At 47.7% G+C, this 27,918-nt stretch overlaps 2 protein-coding genes across 5 annotated transcripts in view; one reads left to right on the forward strand and one right to left on the reverse strand.

Moving 5' to 3' along the window:
- Positions 1-149: 149 nt before the first annotated feature.
- Positions 150-17,592, reverse strand: DCTN2 (dynactin subunit 2). Of its 4 annotated transcripts, XM_003906655.3 has the most exons (16): positions 17,288-17,592; positions 16,296-16,364; positions 11,235-11,243; positions 8,377-8,382; positions 5,590-5,686; positions 5,325-5,386; positions 4,901-4,999; positions 4,134-4,294; positions 3,795-3,939; positions 3,075-3,140; positions 2,821-2,859; positions 2,568-2,645; positions 2,407-2,478; positions 2,059-2,161; positions 1,857-1,948; positions 150-607 (listed from the first exon to the last, which is right to left on the reverse strand). In XM_003906655.3, the coding sequence occupies exons 1-16, from the start codon at positions 17,321-17,323 to the stop codon at positions 521-523; spliced, it is 1,221 nt and encodes a 406-aa protein (XP_003906704.1). In that variant the 5' UTR covers positions 17,324-17,592; the 3' UTR covers positions 150-520. The 4 variants fall into 4 exon arrangements, with proteins under 4 accessions (XP_003906704.1, XP_021778986.1, XP_003906703.1 ...); XM_021923294.2 differs by lacking the exons at positions 8,377-8,382; positions 11,235-11,243 and adding an exon at positions 8,111-8,205; XM_003906654.3 differs by lacking the exon at positions 11,235-11,243.
- A 2,908-nt stretch (positions 17,593-20,500) lies between these two features.
- KIF5A (kinesin family member 5A) overlaps positions 20,501-27,918 on the forward strand; it is a 38,465-nt gene continuing 31,047 nt past the window's right edge. Inside the window, exon 1 of the mRNA XM_003906663.3 lies at positions 20,501-20,979. Coding sequence (XP_003906712.1) covers positions 20,851-20,979 — 129 coding nt within the window. The 5' untranslated portion in view covers positions 20,501-20,850. The remainder of the gene's footprint in view (positions 20,980-27,918) is intronic.

Consider the following 27,918-nt stretch of genomic DNA (forward strand, 5'->3'; position numbering starts at 1 on the left):
CTGTACTCATTTTTTATTTAGTTCTTTGGTAAGAACAGGTTACAATTTAAATCCATCTGTTGTAGTATAGAGTGGCTTAGACTGCCTGTTATGATGAATGCCTATGTCCTAGTGCTGCTTCCTCCCCAGGAAACACAGCAGAGGCCACACAGAGTACAACAGCATTTAATGGTCAGAAACAGTTGTACAGTATTAGAGTCAGCCACAGAAGCTGTGTTGGAGGACAAGACCCAATCCTTCCCCACACCAGGCAAAGCAATATTGGACATGAGCTGGCATGTGGCTGGGCCCACGTCCTTATCCCCCAGGCCTGAGGGGAGACCACCTTCTAATAACCAACCCCTAGCTACCACTCTATTCATCAGGGGAGGGGTGTAAACCCCACATGCAAGAAGAACCCTTGCCCCCAGTGTCAAATGGGATGGGGATGCTAGAGTTATAGTAAAGGGGAAACCCTATGTAAGCTGTTAACAGTTCACAGGGGTAGGGATTACCCCTGTTCTCCAGCTCCCAAATGTGCTCACTTTCCGAGCTTCTTCATCCGTTCATCAATGCTGGCAAAGTTCCCCTCAACTGTGGCCAGGTTTTCACGCATGGTTGTCTGCACCTACAAAGTGGTAGAGAGGTTTTACTCTTTGTCAGGTCCAGATGCTTAACTGGATGAGGACCTGAAGGAATTCTCTGAGAGAAGACAAGAAATGGAAGCAGTTTGTGGGCCACAGAGGGGGATGTTTATAGCACCAATTTTCAAGCTACCCTTAAGAGTACCACAGACCAAGCTCTAGGTGTGCCAAGCAGGCAGGACTCTTGAGAATTCCCATCCTGACTTCAACCAGAACAGTTTTTAAAAATCTGTTTTATGCAATGAGAGCTAAATAAGATTTTGTTGAAATGAGCGTTTCACTAGTTCAAAATGTTAGAAAACTGCTCTGGAGGAAGAGGATGTTATTCTAAGTCCTTATATATTTTTTCATTTATCTCAGTGATCCTGTGATTGATGCTGGTCTCTCGACTTTAATGCTCCTTCCAGCACTGAGAATAGTGCCTCCAACAGAAACTGTGGACTTGTGGCCAGGTGCAGTGGCTCACACCTGTAATCCCAGCACTTTGGGAGGCCGAGGTGGGTGGATCACTTGAGGTCAGGAGTTTGAGACCACCCTGGACAACATGGTGAAACCCCATCTCTACTTAAAAAAAACAAAAATTAGGTGTGGTGGCGTGTGCCTGTAATCCCAGCTACTCAATAGGCTGAGTCAGGAGAATCGCTTGAGCCTGGGAGGTGGAGGCTGCAGTGAGCTGAAATCGCGCCACTGCACTCCAGCCTGGGCAACAGAGCGAAACTCTTATCTTAAAAATAAAAAATAAAATAATAAAAAGAAATTGTGGACTTGCTGTGTGCCAGGCATTACTAAAAGAATGAAGGAACTAGGTGAGGCTCATTGTCCAGGGTCAGAAAGGAAGCAACAGAACTAGATTAAGGCCTGACTTCTAACTTCAAAGCCCAGATTCCTTCCAGTGTACTGTGCTTATCAGGGAGAGTAAAGCTGAGACGACAGAGGGAAAGAGTGGGGTTTTATAAGAAAACATGTTCACTAGCCCCTAACAATTTGCCTATATTATTTCACCTCATCTACATAACTCTGAGAGAGGTATAATTTCCCAAATGGAAAGATGGAGGTTCATAGGTTAAATAAGTTGTCGAAGGGCCTTCACATTGAAAACAGGATGGAGACTCCAGACCAACCCCCTGCCACAACACCATGCTACAAAATAGGCTACAGCAGAACCCTATAACACTAGAGAACCTAGTTTGTACATGCTAGAAAAAGGAGGCAGATCAACGAAGGGGCACACACCTGGGTCAAGAGGGTGGTATTGTCCTTCAGGGAATTAGCAATCATCTGCTGGGTGGTATCCAAGTGTGTCAGGAGCTGACCAAACTGCATGGCTACAAAAGTGAGAAAAGTATGGTTGAGACTAGAATCCAAGACGAAGGAGGGGACCAAAAGTTGCCCATTTTTCAACTTCTCTTAGCACTCCTCGCAGCTGGCCTCCCACCTTGCTCGTGCAGCTGCTTGATGGTGACAAGTCTCTGCACCAGCTCAGGGAGGGTGGAGGCAATGGGGCTCCAGCGCTGTATAGTTTCATATAGCTGGTGCACCTGAAGGGACACAATAGGGCCCACAGGGGATGACTGAGGCAGCCAGGTCAGTAAGCACAGGCTGCTACTTCACCATAGTGGGGAAAAGGATCAAGTGGGCAGAGGGAAGCACTGCCCTGACATTGCCAGCTGATAAGAGCATATGAAGATGGGGACCTGAGGAGTCAGTGTGTTCTCATGCTTTGACACTGCCACTCGGAGAACCTGAGGGAGTGGAAAGGAGATGGGAAAGGTGTCTTCCTGACCTTGCTTTGTGTATCTGCATCTTCCACAGAGGCTTTATGCTTGGCAATCTCGTTCACCTTTCCCAGAACACTCTGAAAACACAGATTTTAAGGTTGATAGGGCATCCAGGGCTTCCAAAGTCCCAAGCTATCCATAATTTAATTTTCCCTCCATTTAATACCTGTAGCCGAGCCTCTACTTGATCCAAAACTGCAAGGTCCAGGGCGCTCACCTTTGCTTGCAACAGCTCTACAGTCTCCTGGGGATGAGAGTTGGGACAAGCATCATGAAGAGGAAAGGATCAGACTAGGAAGAGGCCTCCCATATTCCACTAAATTAATACATAGCTACAAACTCAAAAATAATCCTCAAAGCAAACCCAATCCCAATTATCCCCTCTGTAATCCAAACACTCCAGTTTCTTCCAAACTCACCATGAGACAGGCTCCCTGTAGACCTGCAGAAAGGGGATTCTGGTGGGAAAGGGAGGGAAAAAGTCAGTGGTCCTTGTATCTCCATGATTATCATCTTCTCCCATCTTTCCTGGTTCTAGCTGGGAACCCACTAGCTGATCCCTGTAACTGAAGCCCTTTGATGACTCCTCCCAGGCTTATGTGGAATGTCGTAGACCTTAAGGCCTAGAGTTGCAGGATCTAAGGCTCAGATTATGTACAGGAGAACACCTGACCTGAGCATCCTGATCACAACGTACAGCTGCCTCCAGCTCTGTCAGGCGCTTTTCAAGTTCTGCGACCTAGTGGGAGGAAGGAGGTGAGATTTGCCGTCTGCTTCCCTGCTGCTGCAGTGGGAGGAATACGATCCTGTTCTACTCTGCATGCCACTTGCCACCCCAAGGAACTCCTTTCCCTGGAACACATACCTAGCCACAATCTTAAAATCTTAACCGAAGGTAGATGGGCAAGGGAAACATAGAGAATAAGGCCAGGTAAAGCGGCTCACGCCTGTAATCCCACCACTTTGGGAGGCCGAGGTGGGCGGATCACAAGGTCAGGAGATGGAGACCATCCTGGCTAACACGGTGAAACCCCATCTCCACTAAAAATACAAAAAATTAACCCAGCGTGGTGATGGGCGCCTGTAGTCCCAGCTACTCGGGAGGCTGAGGCAGGAGAATGGTGTGAACCCGGGAGGCGGAGCTTGCAGTGAGCTGAGATAGCACCACTGCACACCAGTCTGGGCAACAGAGCAAGACTGTCTCGGGAAAAAAAAAAAAAAAAAAAAAAGAAAGAAAAGAAAGAAACATACAGAATGAGGAATCAGAAGAGGAATCAAGAGGAATCAGAGGAATCAGAAGCCTTCCCAGCACTCTCTCCTTGGAGAGAGACAGGAAAATCTCTAGGGCCACGTCTCCCCTTGGCTTCCCAACCAACGCTGTATCCACACTTACTTTGGCAGCTTGAGAGAACTTGTCCTGCTCAGGCCGAGAGTGTAGTTCATAAGTGACAAGGCTGCTATCTGGGGGGATCCCAATGGTTTTTCCCCCTGAGCCACCTTTGCTGTTCTTCGTTGCTTCCAGCTGCAGCAGTAGGCGCCTAGTTAGGAGACCGAGTAATAATATCATGACTGGAAGGAGGAGGGTCAGTCACTCTCCCTCACTTTTGGCTCATAATCAGCATTAAGAAACATCTAGGCCACTTCTCTGCCACTTAGCACCCCTGTCAGTAGCTGGCTGAGTCCATCCACAACCCCAATCAGCAATGATTTTTCAACAAAGTAGGGTACCCACTTAGCCAGGGCGCCATCAGGGTCGGTAAGGTTGATTGCAGCATCTGGTCCCAGCAGCTTCTCCAGGTGGGAAGCAACCAGCTGCTGCTTCAGGGCTGCCAGCTGTTTAGCCAGCACCACAGGGGTCAGCTTCTCCTCTGTGGCTGACTCCTTCACTGTCGTCTAGTGTGAAAAAAGGTAGAATCGGGGGATAGGAAGAATGAATCAAAAAGCAAAAAAACAGGTCAAGCCCTTTACAGGTAGTTGTAGCTGGAGGTCACTGGGATGGTTTTTAGCGTGACAGACTGACCACCTGTATGTTGCACTGCATACAGATGGATGCATATTTCTAAACTCTGGAAACCTTAGCCCCTTTATCAATGAGCTTAAGGAATCTTTCTATCTTTCTTTTGTTTTTCGAGATGGAGTATTGCTCTGTCGCCCAGGTTGGGAGTGCAGTGGCATGATCTCAGCTCACTGAAACCTCTGCCTCCTGAGTTCAAGCAATTCTCCTGCCTTAGCCTCCCGAGTAGCTGGGACTACAGGCATGTGCCGCCACGCCTGGCTAATTTTTTGTATTTTTTAGTACAGATGGGGTTTCATCATGTTGGCCTGGCTGGTCTTGAACTCCTGACCTCAGGTGATCTGCCCGCCTTGGCCTCCCAAAGTGGCAGGATTACAGGCGTGACCACCGTGCCCGGCCAGGCAGGGAATCTTTCTCTTCTTGCTTGAGGTCTTCCTCTACTGTGTAAGTCACAACAGAGAGGGGAGAAGAGAGTTTGTAGTTACCTTGATTTTTTCAACTTCAGTTGTCAGCTCTTGGACCTCATGCAGTAGGCGCTGGTACTTTTGCTGGGGTGTCTCCTTCACTCCCAGACCCTCTCCAAGCTAGAGAGCAAGCACAGAGGGTAATGTTATACATCTCATTATAGGGAGCCTCAAGAATTCATCCACACCCTGGGCCTAAGTCATAAAGGTATCATATCCAATTGAGAATCCACAATACCCTAGTACCAGAGAACTGAGGATAGCCAGAGGGCTGGAGGCTCTCCAGAACAAACAGCAGTGGGGCAGAGGTTCCCTGGCTGCATCCTGCTGCTTCCTCAGGAACAGAGGAGAAACAGAATCCCACCTGTATCCCTTGATCTCCCTACTACATGTCTGCTAGATAGGGTCACTACACCATTCCCATCAACATACACACACAACAAACCATCTCATATTCTCCAGATTCATATCCTGTCCTCTTGGTTTTTCCAATACGATCTGAGAAATCTGCCAAGAAAAGAAGATGGAACTGAAGACCTGATCTAGGCCCAAGGCAGTCGTGGTCTTAGGTGACTGTCCGGGCTTCCATAAAAGATCTCCATGAGGGACCCCTTCCCCCGAGCACAAGTCACTAAGACCTTAGGACAGGAAACCACTTCTCATGCTTACCCTCCAGTCTTCCCCCCACCCAACTTCCAGTCCAGTCTCACCAAGTCCCTTTGTCCCCACTCTCTTGTCCTTGAACTTGTCATAGGCAGCATTAGGATTGACAATGATGTGTTCCACACTTGTGCTTGTCAGCTCCTCCTGCAAGAACAGGGAGTTTAGGACACAGACAGACTCATTCCTACTCTAGAACTTACTCTATCCCACAAAATCCCCAAACCATTAGGTGACTGGGCCCTACTTGTCCAAGGGGAAAGAAGGGTGGCTCTATTCCAAGGTGCATACCCAGGCTCAACCTAGGAAACTGAAGCTTCCTGGTAAATTTGGAGCCTCAGTTGTATAAATATTAACACCCTCATTCAACTGGGAACAGAGGGAGAATAACCTCCCCACCCTCTCTGTACATAAGCCTTCCCATCCCCCCACCCTACCCCTCCCAGTTGTCTGGCACACACCATGCACTCAAGGCAAGAAACTAACCTGACCTCTTTTAACCTCCCCCTCCCAAAAGTAAATCTCCTTGCCCGCTGAGCAAGTTAATTTTAATGCTAACCTCCTATCCTTGCTAGAAGGAAAGAGGAGGGAAGGCAGATAATCAAGCCACTAACCCTGAGTGTGAATGTTAGGACTTTAAACCTGCTGAAAGTAAGACACAAGCTCTTAGTACAAAAAGAAGGCCAACAGAGGGCCTGACCAGAAGCCTGATTTCCAGGCTGCCATGAGGCCAGCAAATTCAGGGATAGGGAGAAGGGGCAAGGGCTTACTGGATTATCTTTATGGGACATCTCAGAAGCAACTAACATAGGCAATATCTGCTTGCCAAGAGTATCCATGGGCAAGAGCCACATGTAAGCTCTGAAATGGAGACAGCCCAGCATCTCTTCAGAGATGCTGCAGCACCTGATTTTTTTCCCTGACTCCTCTGCCGTGCTTTTGGCACTGAAGTTCTTCCAAAAACAGGGGACACAGTAGGTGGTAAAAGAGACTTCACCCTAGAAACTGAAGCAGAGAGGTTCCCTCCTTACTAGGTATCTACATGCTGTTCAGATTCCAGTGACAACAGCAAGACTGCACCAAGCACTCCTGACTGCATGTCCCTTTTTCAATTGTCAGAAGCCTGACAGCTCCCAACAGAGTACTGATGGAAGTAGAAGGGAGACCCAGGAGTCCTTTTCTGTTGGGGATGACATTTCCACCATCTACAGGAGGAAGGCAAAATGAACCTTCCTTCTTTCACCTAGAACAATGGTTCTCACCCCAGGCTGCATGTTAGAATCACTTAGAAATTTTTTTTTTTTTTTTAAGAGACAGCCAGGCAATGGCGGCTCAAGCCTGTCTGTAGTCCCAGCACTTTGGGAGGCCGAGGCGGGTGGATCATTTGGAATTCGGGTCCAAGTGATCCACCCGCCTTGGCTTCCCAAAGTTCGGCCAAGGCGGGTGGATCTCAGGAGTTCAAGACCAGGGCAACAGAGGGAAATCCCATCTCTATAAAAAATATAAAATAGCTGGGTATTGTGGCACATGCCTGTGGACCCAGCTACTCAGGAGGCTGAGGTGGAAGGGTCACTTGAGCCTGGCAGGTGGAGGTTGCAGTAGGCAGAGATCATGCCACTGCACTCCAGCCTGGGCAACAGAGTGAGACCCTGTCTCAAAAAAAAAAAAAAAAAAAAAGGAAAAGAGAGAGAGAAAAGAAAAAAAAAAAAGAAAGGCCTGGGCCCACTTCTAGAGATTCTAATCTGGGGTAGGGCCAGATGTCCAGGTGATTCTAACCCACAGCCAGGACTGAGAACCTCTGCCTCTGTGTAGGTATGTGGGGAGAGGGTGTGAGGGGGACATGGTGGGACATCATTGAGAAAGAAAAGCAGATAGAAGGAAGCTCCTTCCTTCATTTCTGCTCTATTAGTCAGAGCAGGAATCTGTGTGGGTGGCAGCTTTAAAAATAAGGGAAGAAGGGGGAAAGGACAAATTATCAACTTTGATCTTTACCTCTTCCTCAGGGAATTACTGGGCAAAGGGGCACAAGCTATAGATCAAGGGAAAAAAAAGGACTCAATGTCCCATATGCCAGTGCCCAGGGGAAGAGACATTTGAGTGCCAAATGATTATCTCTTTAACCTGTTCTGAAATGTTACGGCCAGAACACCCACCCATCTAATAGCTGTGTGGTCTCTGGCCTCTTATCAACTGAGAAGAGCTCAGGCTAAGGATAAACAACCATCTTCTCTGAAGTTCATACTCAGGAACATGCCACTTCTCCCTGTGAAAGCCCCAATCCAGGCCAATCCCACCCATCCTCTTTTGTTTAATCCTCTTAAAAAAGAGGAATGGGAGGCATAACCTACAGACCCAGGAAAAAAATCATAGCTACCATTTGTTAAGCCCTTATTATGGGCGGGCACTATGCAGATGGGAGCCTACTTTCTTATTTATGTTCCTAAGTAGTGAAAGCAGGGAGTAAAGAGGGTCAACACACAGACGGTGAGTCTCAGAGGTTCTGGACAGTCACAGGGACAGACAGCATTTTCATTCCTGCTGTGGGAGAGTGTCCTGGGCCAGTTGGGCTACCTGGCGCTGGCATCCTCTGGAGCCTCTCCAAGGCTGTGGCCTGGGGGCACACTCTAGTCCTCCAGTAGCACCTACTCCAGCAGTATCTTGAAGATCTGGGGCATGAATTGGGGGCAGTATAATTACAGTGACTTGTGAGATAGGAAAAGGCTGTGTGTGGGACTGAATAGAGGAACGAAAGATTTAGTAGAATCTAAAGGACAGAGAAACAACTGCTCATCATAGCACACCCCGTTAAAAAGCAGATGAAAGGTCAGGCTTCTTACCAGCTCCTTGTGGTTTCCCCAGAGGTGAGAAAATCAAAAGAGTTAAAAGGAAAGGGAGTGGGGGAATGGGGATGAGGGAGGGAAAAAAAAGACAAAATTGTTATTAGCAAATTGTCACATGCACTACATGACAGTCTTCAAACACACTGCACCACAGGGCCCCAGGGGAGCCTAGTGAAATTTAGGGGCCAAGAAATTTCAGCTGGGGTCACCATATACCCCAAGAGAAAGAACAGCATGAGACCCTTTTCCCTCTGGTGGTGAGGATGTCATGAAGCGTTGCCATTAACAGCAGCAGTTTAGGATCATCTGAAAACTAGGAGTTAGATGTTACAAGCCAGTGGCATGGAATAGGAAACTGGGGAGAGAAGGCTGAGGTGGCGGGGAAGCTATTAGAAATGGCAGAAGATGAAGCAGAAGTTAAAGAGATTCTTAGGACTTGTAGCTGATAGAGGGTCAATGATTCTCAGGAGAGGAGTTCCCCTTCTTAGTTCATGGCCCTTGTCTTCCTATCTCTTGGTTTCTCTAGCTGTGAAAAATCAGACATTTGGATGGCAGAATCAGTCGCAATGAGAGCGATCAGGTAGGAAGTCTGATAAGACTTTAGGTGAGACAGAACAAAATATGTCAGGTACAGATGGTGAGTTTAAGGAATGATGAAGTACCTAAGTATAGATCCATTCTCATTTCCTCCTGCAAGGGAAGAGGCAGGGCTGCTCCTGGTCCCTCACGCAGCCTGGCACGTTTGCCTCCACCTTGAGTGGTTGATAACTCACCCCGCAGCTCCGAGGGATCCAGAGCAATTCTGCCATGATGGGTCCAGGGGACACTAAGATTCACAGCTACCAGCGCATGTGCAGAACATGTTTCTTCAACCCTCTGTTCATAAGATTCACAGGGGTTGGAGGGTAGACAAGGGGGAAGGGTGAGAGTATTTCCAAGAGGCCTTATTTGAGTTTGGGCAACATAGATAAGGCTCCCACTTCGAGGCAAGGCTGGTTTAGAACTGCCAGGAGGGGATATCCAGTGGTATGCCCTGCCTTTCTAGGAGCTCTGCTGATGGGCAGATGGAAGTGTGGAAGGTTGAGGATGGTGTGTGCATGTGAAAAAACATGGTGGGATTAAAAACAAGTGCTTCCTTTCACCAGTATTTCATCCAGATACCTCTGACCCATAACCTCTCTGTTCCCTAGATGATGCTAGGGTCCCAGCCAAGATTCCTCTTTCCGCCAGGCACAGTGTTTCATGTCTGTAATCCCAGCACTTTGGGAGGGCGAGGCGGGTGGATCACTTGAGGTCAGGAGTTTGAGACCAGCCTGGCCACCGCGGTGAAACCCCATCTCTACTAAAAATACAAAATTAGCCAGGCGTGGTGGTGGGCGCCTATAATCCCAGCTACTCGAGAGGCTAAGACAGGAGAATCATGTGAACCCGGGAGGTGGAGGTTGCAGTTGAACTCAGGAGGCGGAGGTTGTAGTGAGCCGAGATCATGCCACTGCACTCCAGCCTGGGCAACAGAGTGAGACTCTGTCTCAAAAAAAAAAAGATTACTCTTTCAGTTCAGGGTAGAGGTGGCTCCAGGTCCTGTCCTGTGGTCGAGGCTGGGATGTCTCTGCATAGAGAGGGCATAAGCACCCATAGCTGCACACATGCAAACACAAAGGAGAAGTACACACACTATACCTTTCTCTGATTTGTCCCACCAAGCTAAAACCAGCTTGGGAGAAACTCAAGGAGAAAGAGAAGACAATGGGCCATAAGCTCAAGTTCAAACCAAGTGGACTGGGCAGAATAGGGAGGACAGAAAATCAAAGAAAAGGAAAAGTGGTATATTAGTTTGCAGATAGTATATACCACCTCCAGGTCTGTCCTATGGGTGGGTTGAAGGATGATGAGATTTTAGGCATGATTCCTGCATAACCTGCAGTAGTACTAGTCACCTTGATTGGAAGATTTCAAGTGCCCTGACCCCGGGTGCCAGCTTACCTAGTATGTGACTCCCAGTCTCTTTCACTAACAGACTCCCAGACCCCCCAGGGCTGTTTGGCTAAGTGGCTATGCCTCAGAGGGCAAGATCTGAGGTTCTAAATCAGACAGGGAAAGTGGCCACTGCTATTCTCTGAGCCTATTCAGGCTATACACCAACACTGCAGCCAGGGTACTTCAAAATCATGATGACAAGGAAGATGGACAGAGCTGTAGAGTAAAACTGTCCGGGATGGATCAATATATTGCTGACCATCCATCCATCCATTGCGAAAGGAGGGGTGCAGAAACAGAAAGACTCACAAAAGCACAAATAATCCAAGTTATTATCTTACAATTGCATATAAACCTCCTTCTGATCCCATTTACATTTCTCTGAAGACCTAGCATAGGGGAATATTAAAATGAGTTTTTCCCAGAGATAATCCACATACAGCCAAGAACTGAGGACTGTGGATGTCATCCCTTTTGTTCTCTATCCTTGTCTAGCATAGCTAAAAGTCGTTCCATAAAAAATATCTTCATTTGATCTTAGTCTGAGGAGGAGAAAGGCAACTGTCTTCAAACTCCAGCCCCTAAATGCCTCATGTTCAAAAGCATTTATAGCCTCCATGCTTCTATCCCATCCTCCATTGGACAGTTTTACTCTGCAGACCTCACAAGGGGAAGAGACAATGATTCATGGATCATAGCTGTTTCTAACCCTTGATTAATGATCTTTAAACATAAGGCCATCAGGACCCTCAGTGACCCAGCCAGGGACTCACTGGAATTTAAAACGATTAGCTACAACAATAGCACAGTGGCAGAGCATTGCATGCGAGATGGCAGATGAAAAAAACATGCAGAGAAGAAGCATTGAATGGTCTTACTTGTGCAAACTAGTGTCCAGGCAAGGTGGTGAGGAGGGAGGATGGGGGAAGCATTAGGAAAAACTCAGGTAAGTTCAAGTGTGCCAACAGTCAATGAACACAATCAAGCATACTCCAGGATCTTCTAAACTGTAAGGAAGAGACCTACTGTTTCTCATCTCAGGAGTGTCCAGTAATATCTACCTTTTGGAGAAATGAAGCCTCTGCCAGGGCCACCTCAAACTATGGCTAGGTCATTTTTTCCCCTTTTACTGGGGGTAGTTACGCCATAAAGAGAGAAGCTAAATTGTTTCTAATGAGATTTTTCTTAATTTACTTCCCTTATTGCAGCAGTTCAAAAGCCATTAGCAGAAAGCCTTACCGACCCAAGGTGGGCCCGGGGGTTAGGGTGGGGGTGTGTGTGGGTGGAATTCTATTTGGGAATTAGTTTTCCAAACATTTTAAGAAAAATCTCCAAGCAAGCCTATTGCCCCAATTAACCTGGCAGTGTCTGAAGTGCAAAGAGATCTTCTCAGATTGAGGAGGAAAGGGCTACAGCCTGCGCCCTTTCCTGGTCCATTCCTGTTCTAGAAGATTTTACTTCCTGATAAAATTGTTTTAAAGGGATAGTAGAAAAATCAGGATTGGCCAGGCACAGTTGGCTCACGCTTGTAATTCCAGCACTCTGGGAGGCCGAGGTGGGTGGATCACCTGAGGTCAGGGGTTCCAGACCAGTCAGCCAACATGGTGAAACCCTGTCTCTACTAAAAACACAAAAAAATAGCTGGTGTGGTGATGGACACCTGTAATTCCAGCTACTCGGGAGGCTGAGGCAGGAGAATCTCTTGAACTCGGGAGGTGGAGGTTGCAGTGAGCCAAGATCACACCATTGCACTCCAGCCTGGGCAAAAAGAGTGAAATTCCATCTCAAAAAATTCAGCCACAAGACAGGTTTCAGGATCATCTGTAGCAAACTTTAAATCTTTTATGCTTTCCTCCCCCATCCTCCCCACTATGGGAATCGGAAAATGTTTATGTTTAAGTTAAATTAGCAATTTAAATCTTTAAGGGATGTCTAAGGACATTTTTCCTTCAGTAGCCCAATTTCTTCCACAGTGGAGGAATCTGAGGAAGAAAGTTATGGAGCAGTGGGGTCGACACAACTTGACTATTCCTTCAGACAGAAATCTGGAGACCTGGCTGGCATGGTAGCTTACGCCTGTAATCCCAGCACTTTGGGAGGCCAAAATGGCTGGATCACTTGAGGCCAGGAGTTTGAGACCAGCATGGCCAACATGGTGAAATCCCATCTCTACTAAAAATACAAAAAGTTAGCCAGATGTGGTGGCGCATGCCTGTAATTCCAGCTACTCGGGAGGCTGAGGCAGAACTGCTTGAACTGGGGAGGCAAAGGTTGCAGTGAGCCAAGATTGTGCCACTGCCCTCTGGCCTGGGGGAAAGAGTGAGACTCTGTCTCAAAAAATAGAAAGAAATCTGGAGACCCCCTGAAAGGTTCCACAAGAGGCTGTCCATATTGGTTGTCTCTAGGGAAGAGAACTAAGTGGTGGTAGGCAGGGGTGGGAGGCAGATTTTTCACTACTTAGCCTTGAATCCTCTGTTCCCTGTGACCTACTTTAAAAACTGAGAAAATTAAAGTTGAAAATAATCTGATGGCCGGGCGCGGTGGCTCAAGCCTGTAATCCCAGCACTTTGGGAGGCCGAGGCGGGTGGATCACAAGGTCAGGAGATCGAGACTATCCTGGCTAACATGGTGAAACCCCGTCTCTACTAAAAAAAAAAAAAAAAGAAAATAATCTGAAGATTAAGGCAGAGAATGCTGTTGTCAGGGGTTAAGAAAGTGACTGAGGCTGGACACGGTGGCTTACGCCTGTAATCCCAGCACTTTGGGAGGCCAATGCAGGCGGATCACGAGGTCAGCAGATCGAGACCATCCTGGCTAACACGGTGAAACCCCATCTCTACTAAAAATACAAAAAAATTAGCCAGGCATGGTGGTGGGCATCTGTAGTCCCAGCTACTCGGGAGGCTGAAGCAGGAGAATGGCGTGAACCCGGGAGGTGGAGCTTGCAGTGAGCCAAGATCACACCACCGCATTCCACCCTGGCGACAGAGCAAGACTCCGTCTCAAAAAAACACACAAAAAAAGAAGGTGACTGAAAATCTCATGGTTCAGCCACAAGACAGGTCATGTGCACTGTCACTCATACTAGGTCTTGGGCAGGTAGGCAGGAAACAGACAGGCTGCTGGTGAGATCCCAGGCCTCATGGACATGACATTTCTAGATTATCTAAGCACACAATTCACTGCTCCTCAAATTGCATATTTACGTCAGTATTAAAAGCAGCGGCAGAGCCATTACTCAGCTGACTTCCCGAAAGCTGCAAGCCCCATAGGGACATGCTGGGGCCAGAGACATTAGCTGACATCAGGAAACATCTTGGCTCTTAGGGCTCCTGAAGCGGCTGAAGGTCTGCCCACCCCATTCCTCCCTAGTGACAGAGAGTCACTTAGCTGAGCCTTAGGTGACAGAAACAATTCGACTCTTCTTCTATTTGCCATTCAGCTCATATGCACTTCTATACTGGCACCCTGGGCAATATGCCACAGGAAATGAACACTCACGGTGTCCTCTCCTCATCAGCCACCCCACTAGATGCTACTAAAATAGGCTGTTCAGGCTCTGGGGGAGAAACAGCCACTCAGAGCTGCACAATCAGGTTCTTCCACACCTGGAATGGGTGTCATCTCCTTTTTATTAAGAGATATCCCAGTATCTTCAAACAGGAATGACAATATATTTTTTTGTTTGTTTAGAAAGGGGATTACTGTGAAACTACTTGTTTGTATCACAGTCAGCGACAAAAGGAAAGAGTTCTACTCATTATCTCACCATGAAGGGCAGAAGCCTAAGCCTAAGTTGAATAGTCTGAACTGTGGTAGTGCAGTAAAGTTCTCAGCATACAGCTGTCCCTTGGCAACTGTGGGAGACTGGTTGCAGGACCTCCCTTGATACTAAAATCTGCATATGTTCACATCTTCTGTATAAATTGGCATAGTATCTGCATATAGCCTACACATATCCTCTTGTATACTTTAAATCATCTCTAGATTACTTAAAATACCTAGTACAATGTAAATGCTATGTAAATAGTTGTTATATTGTGTTTTTAAATTTTGTATTCTTTTTTTTTTTAATACTTTAAGTTCTAGGGTACATGTGCACAACATGCAGGTTTGTTACATATATATATATATATATATATATACACATGTGCCATGTTGGTGTGCTGCACCCATTAACTCATCATTTACATTAGGTATATCTCCTAATGCTTTCCCTTCCCCTTCCCCCCTCCCCACAATAGGACCCAGTGTGTGATGCTTCCTTTCCTGTGTCCAAGTGATCTCATTGTATTCTTTTTATTGTTGTAATGGTTTTTTTTTGAGACAGAGTCTTGCTGTTGCCCAGGCTGGGGTGCAGTGGCGCAATCTCGGCTCACTGAAACCTCCACCTCCCGGGTTCAAGCAATTCTCCTGCCTCAGCCTCCCTAGTAGCTGGGACTGTAAGTGTTCGCCACCATACCTTGCTAATTTTTGTATTTTTTAGTAGAGACGTGGTCTCGAACTCCTGACCTCAAATGATCCACCTGCCTCAGCCTCCCAAAGTGCTGGGATTATAGGTATGAGCCACTGCATCGGGCCTATTTTTTATTTTTAAAAAATATTTCCCATTCGTGGTTGGTTGAATCCATGGGTTTAGAACCCATAAACACAGAGAACCAACTGTATACACTCCTATTCTGTGAGGACAGAGGCAGCTTCCTATAAGATGCCTCTTGGAGTGACAGGTGCACACCCAGGTTCTTGAGTAACATCATCATCTGCATTATCTCCAAGATACTCAAGCTTGGGGGATAGATTGGCATGCCAGCAAATATGGAAGCCACAAGGACCACACCACTGGGAGAAGGGACAGAGAAGGTGTTTCCCACAATGTAAGAACCACTTCCACATGGGGGAGTCAAGTAAGAAATAAGTGAGTACGCCAAGCCATACATTGTAAGCCAGCAGTCAGCATTCCCCAGAACTAACAAGCCCCACAGACAATAGCCACAGGACTTACAGACAAGCAAACTGAGCCTGCATATTGCAATGACTCTTGGACACACCTTTACTGAGAACTCACATCACCAATGTGATCCCAGCGCAGCTCTCTTCAGAAATAATAGAACCTAAAACACATCCTATAAACACACCCCTTGGCACTTAAACAGAGTTTTTACTATGTTGATTTCCATTCACTCAATTTTGTTGTTGTTTTTTTTTCCTTCTATACGTTTCCTATATGTATCCTAATTCCCCATTAGTCTGGGGCTCATTGGGGGCAGTGACATTTCTTCCTCTGCATTGCACAAAAAAAAAAAAAAAAAAAAAAAAAAACCACAGAATGAACACATTCAATAAACCATGCTAAGTGTTTCCCCTCATAGTTAAAATGTGTCCGCACCTAATTACTCCATCCTCAGAGTTCTCAGATCTAAAAATGCAACCACAATCTCACCTCTGCTGATATGAAATTCTTCCTCAAATTTGTTTTACTCTAAAATCTTGGAATCACTTTCTTAATTCCTTGCCCAGTGGATACTGGGTATTCATATTTTAAAAGTATTTCTCTATATTTCAAAGTCTAGTTCTCGGTAGCAGTTTATTACAAGTGCCCAGGCTTCATGATTCATCTCCATGGGTTAGAACCCAGGGGCCTAAGTCACTAGCCCCAAATCTGTTTTGAGATATTTCAATTTTATTTAAAAGGTCCAAGGATCAGGGCTTTGCAAACAGATGTTGTTAGCTGTAATTCCACTGACATGACTCTCCCTCCTGCCGTTGCTCATTGGTGGCTGCAAGCCCAGCAAGGTCTTTTCAAGTCCTGCAACCTATATACCACCCAGGCTGGGGTTGGCATACCCGCTTATTGCTGTAGTTCCCCAGAGAAAGGGAAGGACCTGTCTAGGGGAGAAAGGTCAGAGTTCGGAGGAATCTGTGGCAGCACACATTCTTACCGCATCAAACTCCGCTTGATCATCCTCAGGCAGGTCGCTGGTTTCATAAACATCTGGCTCATTCCTGGCCTGCAGGTAGAAGCAGTGACCACCCAACCTCACTATCCAGCATCGCAACACCCCTTACCCCACTCCATTTAAATAAGCTAACGGAGAAGGCAGGGTGTGATGCCAGGGTTCTGTCCTTTCTCCTCCACCTGCCCCGTGAGTCAACAGTATGTCAATTCCCATGTCTCAAGGGGTAGGGATGACAGCGGAGACAACTGGGACCTGACAGTAAACGGTGAGTGTAAGTGATAGCAACGATGTTACCCTAAATCTAGAAGCGGGCAGGTCCTTGGCAATCACTACTGCCGAAGAAGGTGAGGGCTATCCTCCAATTAGGCCCTGTACACCACTACCCTGGCACAAGGATTGAGAGTGACTCAGGACCTTAGTACTCAAGGTCCTGTGTCCCAACCCGCACCTTGAGAAGCAGGCAGGGCAGCACAAAAGGTACACGCCAGGATTGTCATGGGAGTGGGAGGTGGGGGAGGGCACAGGTTCCCCCAAGGATAGAGCTCCCCATCTGGCACAAGAGGGTTCTGCCATGGTAACCTTTTCCTTGTCAGGATGAAGGTAATCGCTAAGTAGTCTAGTGTGTGTGTCTGGGGTAGGGATGTGGGGGTCTTATGGAGAGATTTGGGGGGGCATGGGCGGCGCTGACACGGATGGTGGAAACACCCGGGCACAAGCGGTCAGTACCCGGAGTCGATTTCTGGGCCAAGCTACCGGCGACTGCCGTAAAGGGGGCCTGGTGAGCCGTCCGGCGGCCCGGCCCAGTCGGGTCAGAAGAGTTCGGGGGGTGCTGCGGCCGGTCGGAGAACGAGCGGCGGGAGCCCTTGGTCGGAAGATGGGCTGCAGGCGGGAGGGGTCGCGGGCTGGTTTCTGTTGGGGGTCCTTGGGAGGTCGGGGGCGCGGTCCTGGGAAGCCGGGGCCGGCCTTGTACTCACAATGCCGGGAAGGTCGGCGTATTTAGGGTCCGCCATGGCGGCGGCGAGACGGGGCTGGGGGACCGTTGCCTCGGAGGAGCCGGGGCCGGTGTTCGGATAGGGGAGAGGCTGGGTTCGGGTCCCGGGCTAAGGCGGCGGCAAAGGGAGCGGCAGATGAGCACGAAGTCTCGCGACAGCAGTAGCACAGCAGAAGGGTAAAGCAAAAGTCGCGAGAACAGCCCCGCTGCCACACCCCTGGAGAGGCCGGGACTGGGGAGAACGAGGCCAGGGAATGAGGTAATGGCCAAAGGACGCCGCCAAGGATTGTGGGATGTGTAGTTTTGGTGTACCGGAGCTTGGGCGGGGAGCGACAATAACGAACCTTGGGGAGCTATTTCAGCAAGTCAATGAAAGAACATTTATAATTCCTGTTTTGGGCTCCCAGGAATAAAATGACTAGATTAAATCATACAGCTAGTCATAAGTGACACAGCCAGGGTTTCAAAAACAACAAGTTTGCTTGATACTGTGTATTATAAAAACAAAATAAAAACAAGAAGTAAAATTTAGTAAACGCTTAGTGTAAGTTAGGAATGAAAAAGTTAGGCAATCTTCTCAAGTAAGGGCTTTCAGATAATTTGAATTTTAGATAATAAGTAGGTGTGTGTGTGTGGTGTGTGGTGTGTGTGGGTGTGTGTGGGTATACTAACCCCCAAATAATTATGTATCTGAAATTCAACTTTAACTGGGCATCCTGTTTTTGTTTTTTGTTTTTCAAATCTGGCAATCTTATCTGAAGTTCATAAATAGATAAGTGGTGTCTCCATGTCTGTCTGAACACTCTGTGTTCTTAACCGCTTTGTTAATAGTTCTCAGACTTTTATTTATTTTTCAATTTTTTCAATTTTGTGGGTACACAGTAGGTGTATGCATTTATGGGACACATGAGATATTTTGATACAGGCATGCAATTTGAAATGAGCACATCCCGGAGAAGAGGGTATCCATCCTCTCAAGCATTTATCCTTTAAGTTACAAATAATCCAATTACACTCAAGTTATTTGAAAATGTACAATTGAGTTATTCTTGACTATAGTCACCCTATTGTGCCATCAAATAGTAGGTCTTACTATACTTTCTAATTTTTTGTACCTATTCACCATTCTTACCTCCCGTTCTCAGACTTTTAAATTTCATCGTTCAATAAAATTAAAACAACTACAAACCTTGAAGATTTACTTTCTTATCAAGTAAGTATATTACAAACAGAAAACCTACTGTTTACTGTCACAATCATTACTTAGTAGAAAAGCAGGAAGGACACACTCAGAATAAAAGATAGTCTTTTGAAACTTATCAAATCCAGCTTTATATTAAAAAACAACAAAAACAACAACTCACCATTGTTCTTTTGGAGGTGAGGGCATACTCAGTGAACTTTTGTCTCTGACCAGTGACCCTCCATGGACTGGCATTTTTTTTTTTTTTTGAGGCCAGTCTCGGCTGGCATCACAGGCTGGAGTGCAGTGGCTGTGATCTTGGCTCACTGCAAGCTCCAGCCTCCCAGGTTCAGGCCATTCTCCTGCCTCAGCCTCGAGTAGCTGGGACTACAGGCCCGCCCACCACGCCCGGCTAGTTTTTTGTATTTTTATTTAGAGGCAGGGGTTTCCTGCATGTTAGCCAGGATGGTCTCGATCTCCTGACCTCGTGATCCGCCCGCCTCGGCCTCCCAAAGTGCTGGGATTACAGGCTTGAGCCACCGCGCCCGGCCCATGGACTGGCATTTTGAAACCCCTTTACTAAATATGCCACCTTGGAGGCCCTGGGGACCCAAGGATGGGATGTTTCCCAGGATGTTTCCTGAGCTTGCAGGATGCTGCAACACTTAGAAATTGTGCCAAACCAAGTGACTAGAGAGTTCCTGAATTCGGAACTCATTGTCTTTCTTTCTCCTGGCTCCTCCCCAAGCCTCTATCCCTTTCTCCATAGTCCTACCGCTTTCCTATCCCATTCATTATATTGGACTCTTTTCTTTCAGTTCCCTTAAGATTCAAGGTGGGTTAGAGGTGTAGCCCCAATGTGGGAAGCCCCTGAGTTCTGAGTAGTTAGGTCTTGTCTGGCCAGGCTATGAGCCTCTTGCTTTTGTCCCATAGTGTCTAAGTGACCTTAACCACTCATGAGACAATTGCTGAGCTGAATTTTCCTTTCCTCCTCCTTGTCCCATCCACCCTGCCCTTCCCCTTTGCCTAGAACCTCAACTCCTGCAGTCCAACTCTCTGTTGGCTAGCAGAGGCCTGTGACGTGGAGAAAAATCAATTTGGCCAGCTTCTTGGTGGTTCTTTCCAGGGGCTGCAGCAGGAGTCTGACCCAAAGGGAGAAAGGACAAGGAATCTCTGGGGCTTGGCATTTCTTTCGTTCTTCTTCCCCCACACCATTTTTTTTCTTTTTTTGGCCAGGGAAGGGGGCTGAAGTATTGGGACTGTATCCTCCAATGGTTACTGAGACGGGAAACACACACTCCCATAGGTACCTGAATTTGCCTGAAACCCAAATGCAGGTGTTTGCCTTAGACTTCAAAGTCTCTCTGGCCTTCCCCATCCCCATCATTGCCCCTCCTTCACTGCTTTCTGACTCCCTTTCTCTTGCAAAAATGTTTCCTACCCATCATCATCCCATCCTCAACCTAGGACACAAAAATAAGTATTGTGTCTGCTTTTGAATTCCCATAACCCAGAATGGGAGTTTATCTTCCCTGAAACTGGGGACCTGCTGCGTACGTTGGGGAGACAGTAGAGTGCACCTTTGGATGTGGAAGGGGAAGGAAGTAGCGAGAACCTCCCATGACACTCCTCCCTGACACCCACCTCCATAGGAGTACAGGCAGCGATCCCCCAGAAAGCTGAGTGGGTTGGGAGTCCAGCTTCCGTGCGTGTGGGGCATGGGATGGGCGTAGGGGGAGAATGAGAAGTGTGATCCCAGTTTGGAGAGAGGCTAGTGACGGGTTGGGGGATGCCCTGGAATAAAGGGAGTGGGAGATCTGTTTGACCCTTTTGGCTACACAGGCGACAGGCCCACCTCGGTCCCCTTATCCCTTCCAGGGGGTGGAGTCTGAGGGAGGGACAAACAGATCGAGGGTGTAGGGGTGGGATGCAGTGAGTTGGGTAGGGAAGGGTGGAGGGCAAGGTTATCTCCGAACGTTAGGGATGGGGGAGGAAGCAGAGGAGCAGTGAGGTTCCAGCCTTCGGGGGTCGACGTCGAGCCAGCCTCCCCAGCTGAGGGAGCCCCGCCCCCGCTCCTCCATCGCGGCCCCGCCCAGGCCCGCAGCGCGGCGCTGCAGCGCGAGGGGCGGAGAGGCAGAGCGCCCGAGAGGACCAGACGCCCAGGTCTCCCGCATCCCGCTGCCGCAGGAGAGCGAGAGCGCGCCCCGGCCCTGCTCCCCAGGCTTCGCCCGGGCGCCCTCAACTCTGCCCCCAGAGACTGAGCACCTGTCCTCCGCCTCAGCCTTAGCTGAGAGCCCTCTCCTCTGGAGCACACACTACCCCTGCAGCCCAAGAAGTGTTCCAGCTCCACGCCGGCGACCACCATGGCGGAGACCAACAACGAATGTAGCATCAAGGTGCTCTGCCGATTCCGGCCGCTAAACCAGGCTGAGATTCTGCGGGGAGACAAGTTCATCCCCATTTTCCAAGGGGATGACAGCGTCGTTATTGGGGTGAGTGTCGCCCAGGAGGGAATTCGGGGAGGGGGCGGGTGGCTAAATCTCCCCGCCTCCCGCAGAACCTTAGTCTCTGCCGGTCCCTCTGCGCCCGCTCCCCGCCGCTCATCCTTCATCCTCTTCCCCGCAGCCCCTCCTCTCCCCTGCATCAGGATGGCTGGGTGTGGCCTGACCAGGCCAGCGGCTGAGTCTCTGCAGAGTGGCAGGGGGCTGCTTTCCTACCTTCGGGAGACTCAACTCCCCTTTGCTGCTGTCTACAGCGTCTCCACCCGTTAGAACCAGTTCCATGTTTTTCTGATGTTTTCCCCTTCTCCACCCTCCCCCCCCAACCAAGAGAAAGCGCATCTTCCCTTTGTTATTGGCTCAGATCTCTACCCCCACCTCCCAAGAAGGTAAGGGGGAAGACTTTTGGGTGGACTAGAGGGGAGGTAAGCAGCCCAGGGTCTCTGCAGAGTGTGGATGGAAGTGGGCTCTAAGACCAAACCTTCCATCATTCCCTAAAGTAGTTATAGCCTGGATTTTTGTGTGTGTGTTGGGGGGAACAGGTCTGATGCAGGGTTTACCGGGAAAGAAATCATTGATGCCACACCCAATCTTGGGGGGAGCCTCTAGAATCCTAAGGTCAGGTCTGCCTTTCGTTCCCAGTTACAGCAGGAAGAGGGTTTCAGATTCCCCAACTGACCCCCTGAAAGAAAAATGCCCAAACCCTGAGATCCTAGTAAGTACTTGCTTATTCATCCTTTCTCTTGAGGATCCAAGAGAAAGTAGCCGTCCAGCTCTACCTCATCATGACAGCCCTACCCAAGGAGGATATCTTAAGGGAACTAATATTTACAGTGGGCCTGTTACTCTATGTATATTATTTAACCCCCGATGCAGCATTCGAAAGTAGTATCAGTATTTCCATTTTACAGATGCAGAAATTGAGGCCCAAAGAACTTGAATAACTTTCTCAAGGTCATGCTATTAATCCATGGATCTGAACCTAAATCTGTGACTGCAAACCTCCCATCTCTTCCTATCACATTGCCTACCCAGGTTTCTGTTCTGCACCTTTATCTGTAATGGCCCAAAGGGAAATTCTAGGCCTTGCCCACTCCCCCTGAAGTTGGTAGGGACCTCAGGCTGTGTGGGGAGAAAAGACCTGGGGTTGAGTCCTGTAGGGCTTGAGGGGTGCTGGGCCAGGAAACGAAAACTAGCTTGAGAAGGGAGGGGCATGTACGAGGGCAGTCAAGGTCAGAGGTGCATCTTAGGTATCTTTATCCACAGTGCTTGGCACAGAGCACCTGGAAACATGCTTGTTAAAGGAATGAAAGAAAGAAGGGGAGGAAGCCTGGGCCTTCTGAGTCAGTGAGAATGGGACTTTGAATAAACATGCCTGGGGGGAGACCTGCTTACTAGTCTCCAAGGGCCCCAGTCTGTCACCACCTTGCACCCTTACCCACACTGTTAACTCAAATGGATGCTTTTGTCTCTCTCTCTCTCTTTCTCTCTCTCTCTCTCTCTTTCCCTGTCTCTGTGTGTGTGTGTGTGTGTGTGTGTATTTGTCACATGGAGAGGGCCTCTGTTTCTTTTTGCTTCAGGGACCTCTCTGGCCCTGCAGACTGTTCAGTCTGACTGGGCTAAAAACAAAACAAAACAAAACAAAACAACCACCAAACAACTCCTGGATCAACTCGGGAGGACCCCTCTCAGAGTGTCCTGGAGAGCCAGCATTAGTTGTGAGAGTTGGAGCTTAAGATCCCCTTGAGACATAAAGGCTGACAAACAGGGTGGGGGTGATGATGGGGGGCAAAACTTTTAGGCCCTATTTCCATGCTCTGGAAGGTTTTTTCAGTAAGTCTGAACCAACTCCTTTAGGCTCTCTGGGCCATCCTGGTGTAGTGGGATGGGGCAGGGGGTGATGTTGGGAAGAGGGGTGTGGTGTCGATCTATTGTTAGCCCAGCTAAACAGGAGAGACACACAGTGGGAGGTGGGCAAGGAGGAGAGATGAAAAGAAGCCCAAGGCCCCCTGCCAATTCAGATTCCATCTCAGCTCCACTGCTGGATCTTCCTTGTCTGTTTTGCCTGGTATCTGTAGGGCTGTATCTTTGTCTCGTTCGCTTGTATCTTCCCTCACCCTAGCCCTCCCTGTCAGTCTCTCACTTGAAGATAAATGCTTATGGGGGGCCATTTTGTCTCAGGCAACATCTTTGGAGTTTGCTTTTTCAGACTTAATATTCATTCATCATTTAGGGAATGAGGGCTACAGGGGGCATGATTTTTAGGAGACCCTTGAGGGTCCCAATAAGGGAAGGAAACTCCTACTCCTTTTTCTCTTTTCTCCTCTAGCTCTCTTTGGAGCCCACCGGGTTGGGAGCTGGCTTAGGAATTAATGGAGGAGGCTGCTTCAGGATGTCTGGGAAGGTTCGGGAAGAGTGAAGGTGGGAGAGATAATCTTTCCCAGTGCAGCCCCTACTCCTTCCTGTGACTGCTCTCCCTTCGCCTCTGCAGCACTGCAGCTAGCGCTGAGCTTCAGAGTCCCTTCTGTTCATGGGCTTTGTTCTGCTTGTTAGAGGGTAGGAGAATAAGCTGGAGAGACAGCTCTGTGTGCCTTTTTTCTCCCCTACTCCTCTGACTTCTTCCAGGAACCTGGGGGATGGGGCTTAGCCAAAGTAAATGGCCTGAGTCATAGTAGAAGGGTGTCTGGGTCACTATGTGTGGTGCCTATCTTGTTTTTGCACACTCAGAATCCAGTGTGACTTTTTCGCCAGACCCATTTAAGTGTCTCTCTGTCTTCCTCTGCCTTGGTCTTTCTCAGCAGTGTCCCAATGCCTGCTGTCTGGGTGGATGCATGTGTACCAGATGTGGGAGGGATGACAGTGAAGAAACACATATGTACATACACACTCTTTCTCTTTCCCCTTCATTCAAGTGTACACAGCTACCTCCCTCAGGTCTCCCGATGGTTAAGTGGGTTCTTAATGCAAGAAGCTAGGACCATTGTGTACCTCACTTGGCAAAGCTAGGTTGGGACCTGCAGGGTTATTAGAGCAGAATCAGTATTGTTTGCGGTGGCCTGGGATTTGATATCTGAAGTGGGGAGCAGGGCTCTCCCTTGCTTTGGAGGAGTCTCATAAAGAAAAATGGAGACGAGAAGTAACGTTCACAGTGGCCAGTGTCTTTCCAGCATTACCATGGCAACAATCCCCACGGGTGTCACTATGGAAATCAGGCCTGGCACTTGAAGTTCAGCTTATACCAAGTGCTTTACTGAGGGTTGAACAGGTTGGTCATCTTTGGACCCCTGATCTTAAACCCCCAGCCCCAATTAGCTTTAGTCAGCACACATGATAGAAAAGTACAGAAAGGTACTGGGATACACAAATGGAAGAGGAGACATCAGGGAGGCTCCGAGTGTGATTAAAGGAGAACAAAGAACCCTGGACTGTGGGACTCTGAAGAGAGGCCCTTCAGAGAAGGCTATAAGGAACACTTTGACTGCTGGGGGTGGGAGAGAGATTGGATCTCGGGGACATTCCTAAGAGGAGGAGAGACTCTGTGACTATTTCTCATTAACAACTCACAGAGTCTTTGATTACCTACAGGTAGAGAGGGTGGATGGGAGGATTACATACTTCTGAAAATGGGATTGAGGTTGGAAAAAGGGAGTGATGAAAGGCTTTAGTTCTGTCTGGAAATACTTGGAAAAATGCCCAAATGTGAGGAGGGGAGATATGGAGGAGGGGAAAGAAAAGCCTTGATAAGGCTCTGACACAGTGTTGGCATTTCAGTTCTTTGGATCGATTTGTCTGGAATCAGATTGCTTGAATTTGAAACTGTGCTCTACCATTTCTCAGCCATGTGACTGTGGGGAAGCTACCTGACCTCTTTGAGCCTGTTTCATCATCTATAAAGTGGGAATAATAACAGTATCTATGTCCTAGGATTACTATGAACATTAAATGAGATAATGCATATAAACTGCTTTGTAACACGGCAGACAAACAGTAAACCCTCAATAAGAGTTAGATATTATCACTATTTTATATGCTATCTCCCCACAAGCTAGCTTTGACAAAATTGGGAAGTGGGTAATACTTTTCCTTTTTACTAATTGTTTCATCCAAACCTCCAGATCCCAAGTATCTTCTTGCTCCCTTCTTTGTCAATATCTATGTTTATTCAACAAATATTTATGAAGTGCATCTGTCATAGTCCTCTATATGGTGCTATAAAGGAATATCCCAGGCTGGGTAATTTATAAAGAAAAGAGGTATATTTGGCTAACAGTTCTGCAGGCTGTGCAAGAAGCATGGCACCAGCATCTGCTCTGGTGAGGGCCTCGGGAAGCTTCCAATCATGGTGGGAGGCAAAGAGGGAGCAGGAGTCACATGGTAAGAGAGGGAACAAGAGGGAAAGCAAGAGGTGCCAAGCTCTTTTTAACAGCCAGCTCTCACATGAACTCATAGAGCGAGAACTCACTCATTACCATGGGGAAGGCACCAAGCCACTCATCAGGGATTTACCTCCTTGAGCCAAGCACTTCCCACCATGCCCCGCCTCCAGCATTGGGGATATCAAATGTCAACATGAGATTTGGGGAGGACAAACATCCAAACTACATCAGCATCCTATAGGCCAGGGACTGTGTTTGGTGTTGGGGATTTAAAGGGAATCCCTGCCTTCAGGAAAATCTGGATCAAGGTTGTGATCCACAGTCCATGGAGTGGCCCGGGCAGAGGCAGGGGAGAGGAACATCAGATATGGCTTTTGCTAACTATCTATATACTCCCCCAGATTCTGATAAGAAACCTCCCACAACATACTACAGTCTGGTTCAGAGTAATTGTGTGTTATAAGATCTGTAAATAATGGTGGTGCTTCCCATGTCTACAGGCAGGAAAAGTGGAAGACCACTGGTCTAGTTATTTTCATGAAAAGATCAGTTTACTCTGGGCACACTGCCCATGGGTTAGCCCTGCTGTACAAGGAGCAGTAATTAAAAAAAAAAAAAAATCAGACAAAATTAATTCATCCTGAGTATAATCAATAGAAAATCAAAAGAAATGTACAAAACTTAGCTGGGCGTGGTGGCAGGTACCTATAAACCCAACTACTCAGGAGGCTGATACAGGAGAATTGCTTGAACCTGGGAGGCAGAGGTTGCAGTGAGCCGAGATTTCGCCACTGCACTCCAGCCTGGGCAATGGAGCAAGACTCCATCTCAAAAATAAATAAATAAATAAATAAATATTAAAAAAAGAAATGGGCTGGACACGGTGGCTCACGCCTGTAATCCCAGCACTTTGGGAGACTGAGGCGAGCAGATAACGAGGTCAGGAGTTCGAGACCAGCATGGCCAACATGGTGAAACCCTGTCTATACTGAAAATACAAAAATTAGCCGGGTGTGGTGGTGGGTGCCTGTAATCCCAGCTACTTGGAAGGCTGAGGCAGGAGAGTCACTTGAACCTGGGAGGCCAAGATTGCAGTGAGCCAAGATCATGCCGCTGTACTCCAGCCTGGGTGAAAGAGCGAAATTCCGTCTCAAAAAAAAAAAGAAAAAAAAAAGAAAAAAGACATTTACATTTTAAAAGGAATAAAAAAGTCTTAAAGAAATAAAGAGCTAGGCTTGGAATTTTAGAGCCCAGCCAAGAATAGAGAAGTAGGTAGCAGGCCTTCCCAGAACTCCTGAAATCATATCTCTTGTCACGTGGCTTTCCCTGTTCAGGAGATTACTAAATGCACCAATTTTTAGCTCTTGGGTATCTTTTAGACTCACAAATCTGAGAACCTCTCCCTTCTTCCCTCTCTGCTCTTTTCTTTCTTCCCAGCCTAGACTGATGTAAAGGGGTTCCTGATGAAAAGGGGCTATAATTGGCTTCAGCATTTGGAGAGCGCTCTCCATTTTAATGCATCTGTGGAGCCTTCTAGAATCCTGTAACTGGGAATATTTTGAGGGAGTGTGTGTGGGGGCTGGGGTGGGGTGGTTGGTGTGTTGGTGCCCATGTTTGTAGGGGGAGGGGAGGGGCAAGGTTGGCTTGAGAGTTACATTTAATCCCCTTTGGCTGGATGCCTGGCTTTGTGAAGCATGGGTAGAGATTGTTGGTGGAAAAAGAGATGAGAAAGCCAGTCTCATCTTTTCACATTTTTCTGCCTGTTTTATATTCTGGCTGCACTGGCAGCTGATTAAATTATGCCCACCCAGGTTAAGGGTGGGTCTGCCTTTCCCACTCCACTGACTCATATGTTAATCTCCTTTGGCAACACCCTCACAGACACACCCAGGATCAATACTTTGCATGATTCAGTCCAATCAAGTTGACACTCAGTATTAAACATCACAAGTCCACCCCTTGTCAACTTGTACCCATACACATCTCCTGATACAAATCTTCAAATAAGGACAATAATAAGGTCATAATACGCCTAATATAATACCACTATCCTTCGTACAACCGGAAATGCACCAATCCCCAACTCAAATGCTATTACATAAAGTTAACAATACTTAAATGCTAATATGAAGTCAATAAGTGTATGTCATATAATAAAGGAAAAAGGAAGTTAAAAAATAAAAGAGATGAGAGGTATTGGCCTGAGATAGACATATTTTGCTTGTTTCTATTTCTTGGCCACTGGGTGGGAGAAACATTGAGGTAGATTATAATTCAAGAATTAATCACAATTCAAAATTAAGGTAGATTTTTCTTTAATAATTTTTTTTTTTTTTTGAGGCGAGTCTGGCGCTGTATCGCCAGGCTGGAGTGCGAGTGGCGGATCTCAGCTCACTCCAGCTCACGCCTCCCGGAGTTCCATTCGGCCTCAACCTCCCGGTAGCTGGGACTACAGCAGCTGCCACCTGGCCCGGCTATTCCCTGTATTTCTTAACCAGAGAGCGGGGTTTCACCGTGTTTGGCCAAGGATGGTCACCGATCTCCTGACCTCGTGATC

This window comes from Papio anubis, chromosome 9 (genome assembly GCF_008728515.1).
Source record: "Papio anubis isolate 15944 chromosome 9, Panubis1.0, whole genome shotgun sequence".
NCBI classification, from domain to species: Eukaryota; Metazoa; Chordata; class Mammalia; order Primates; family Cercopithecidae; genus Papio; species Papio anubis.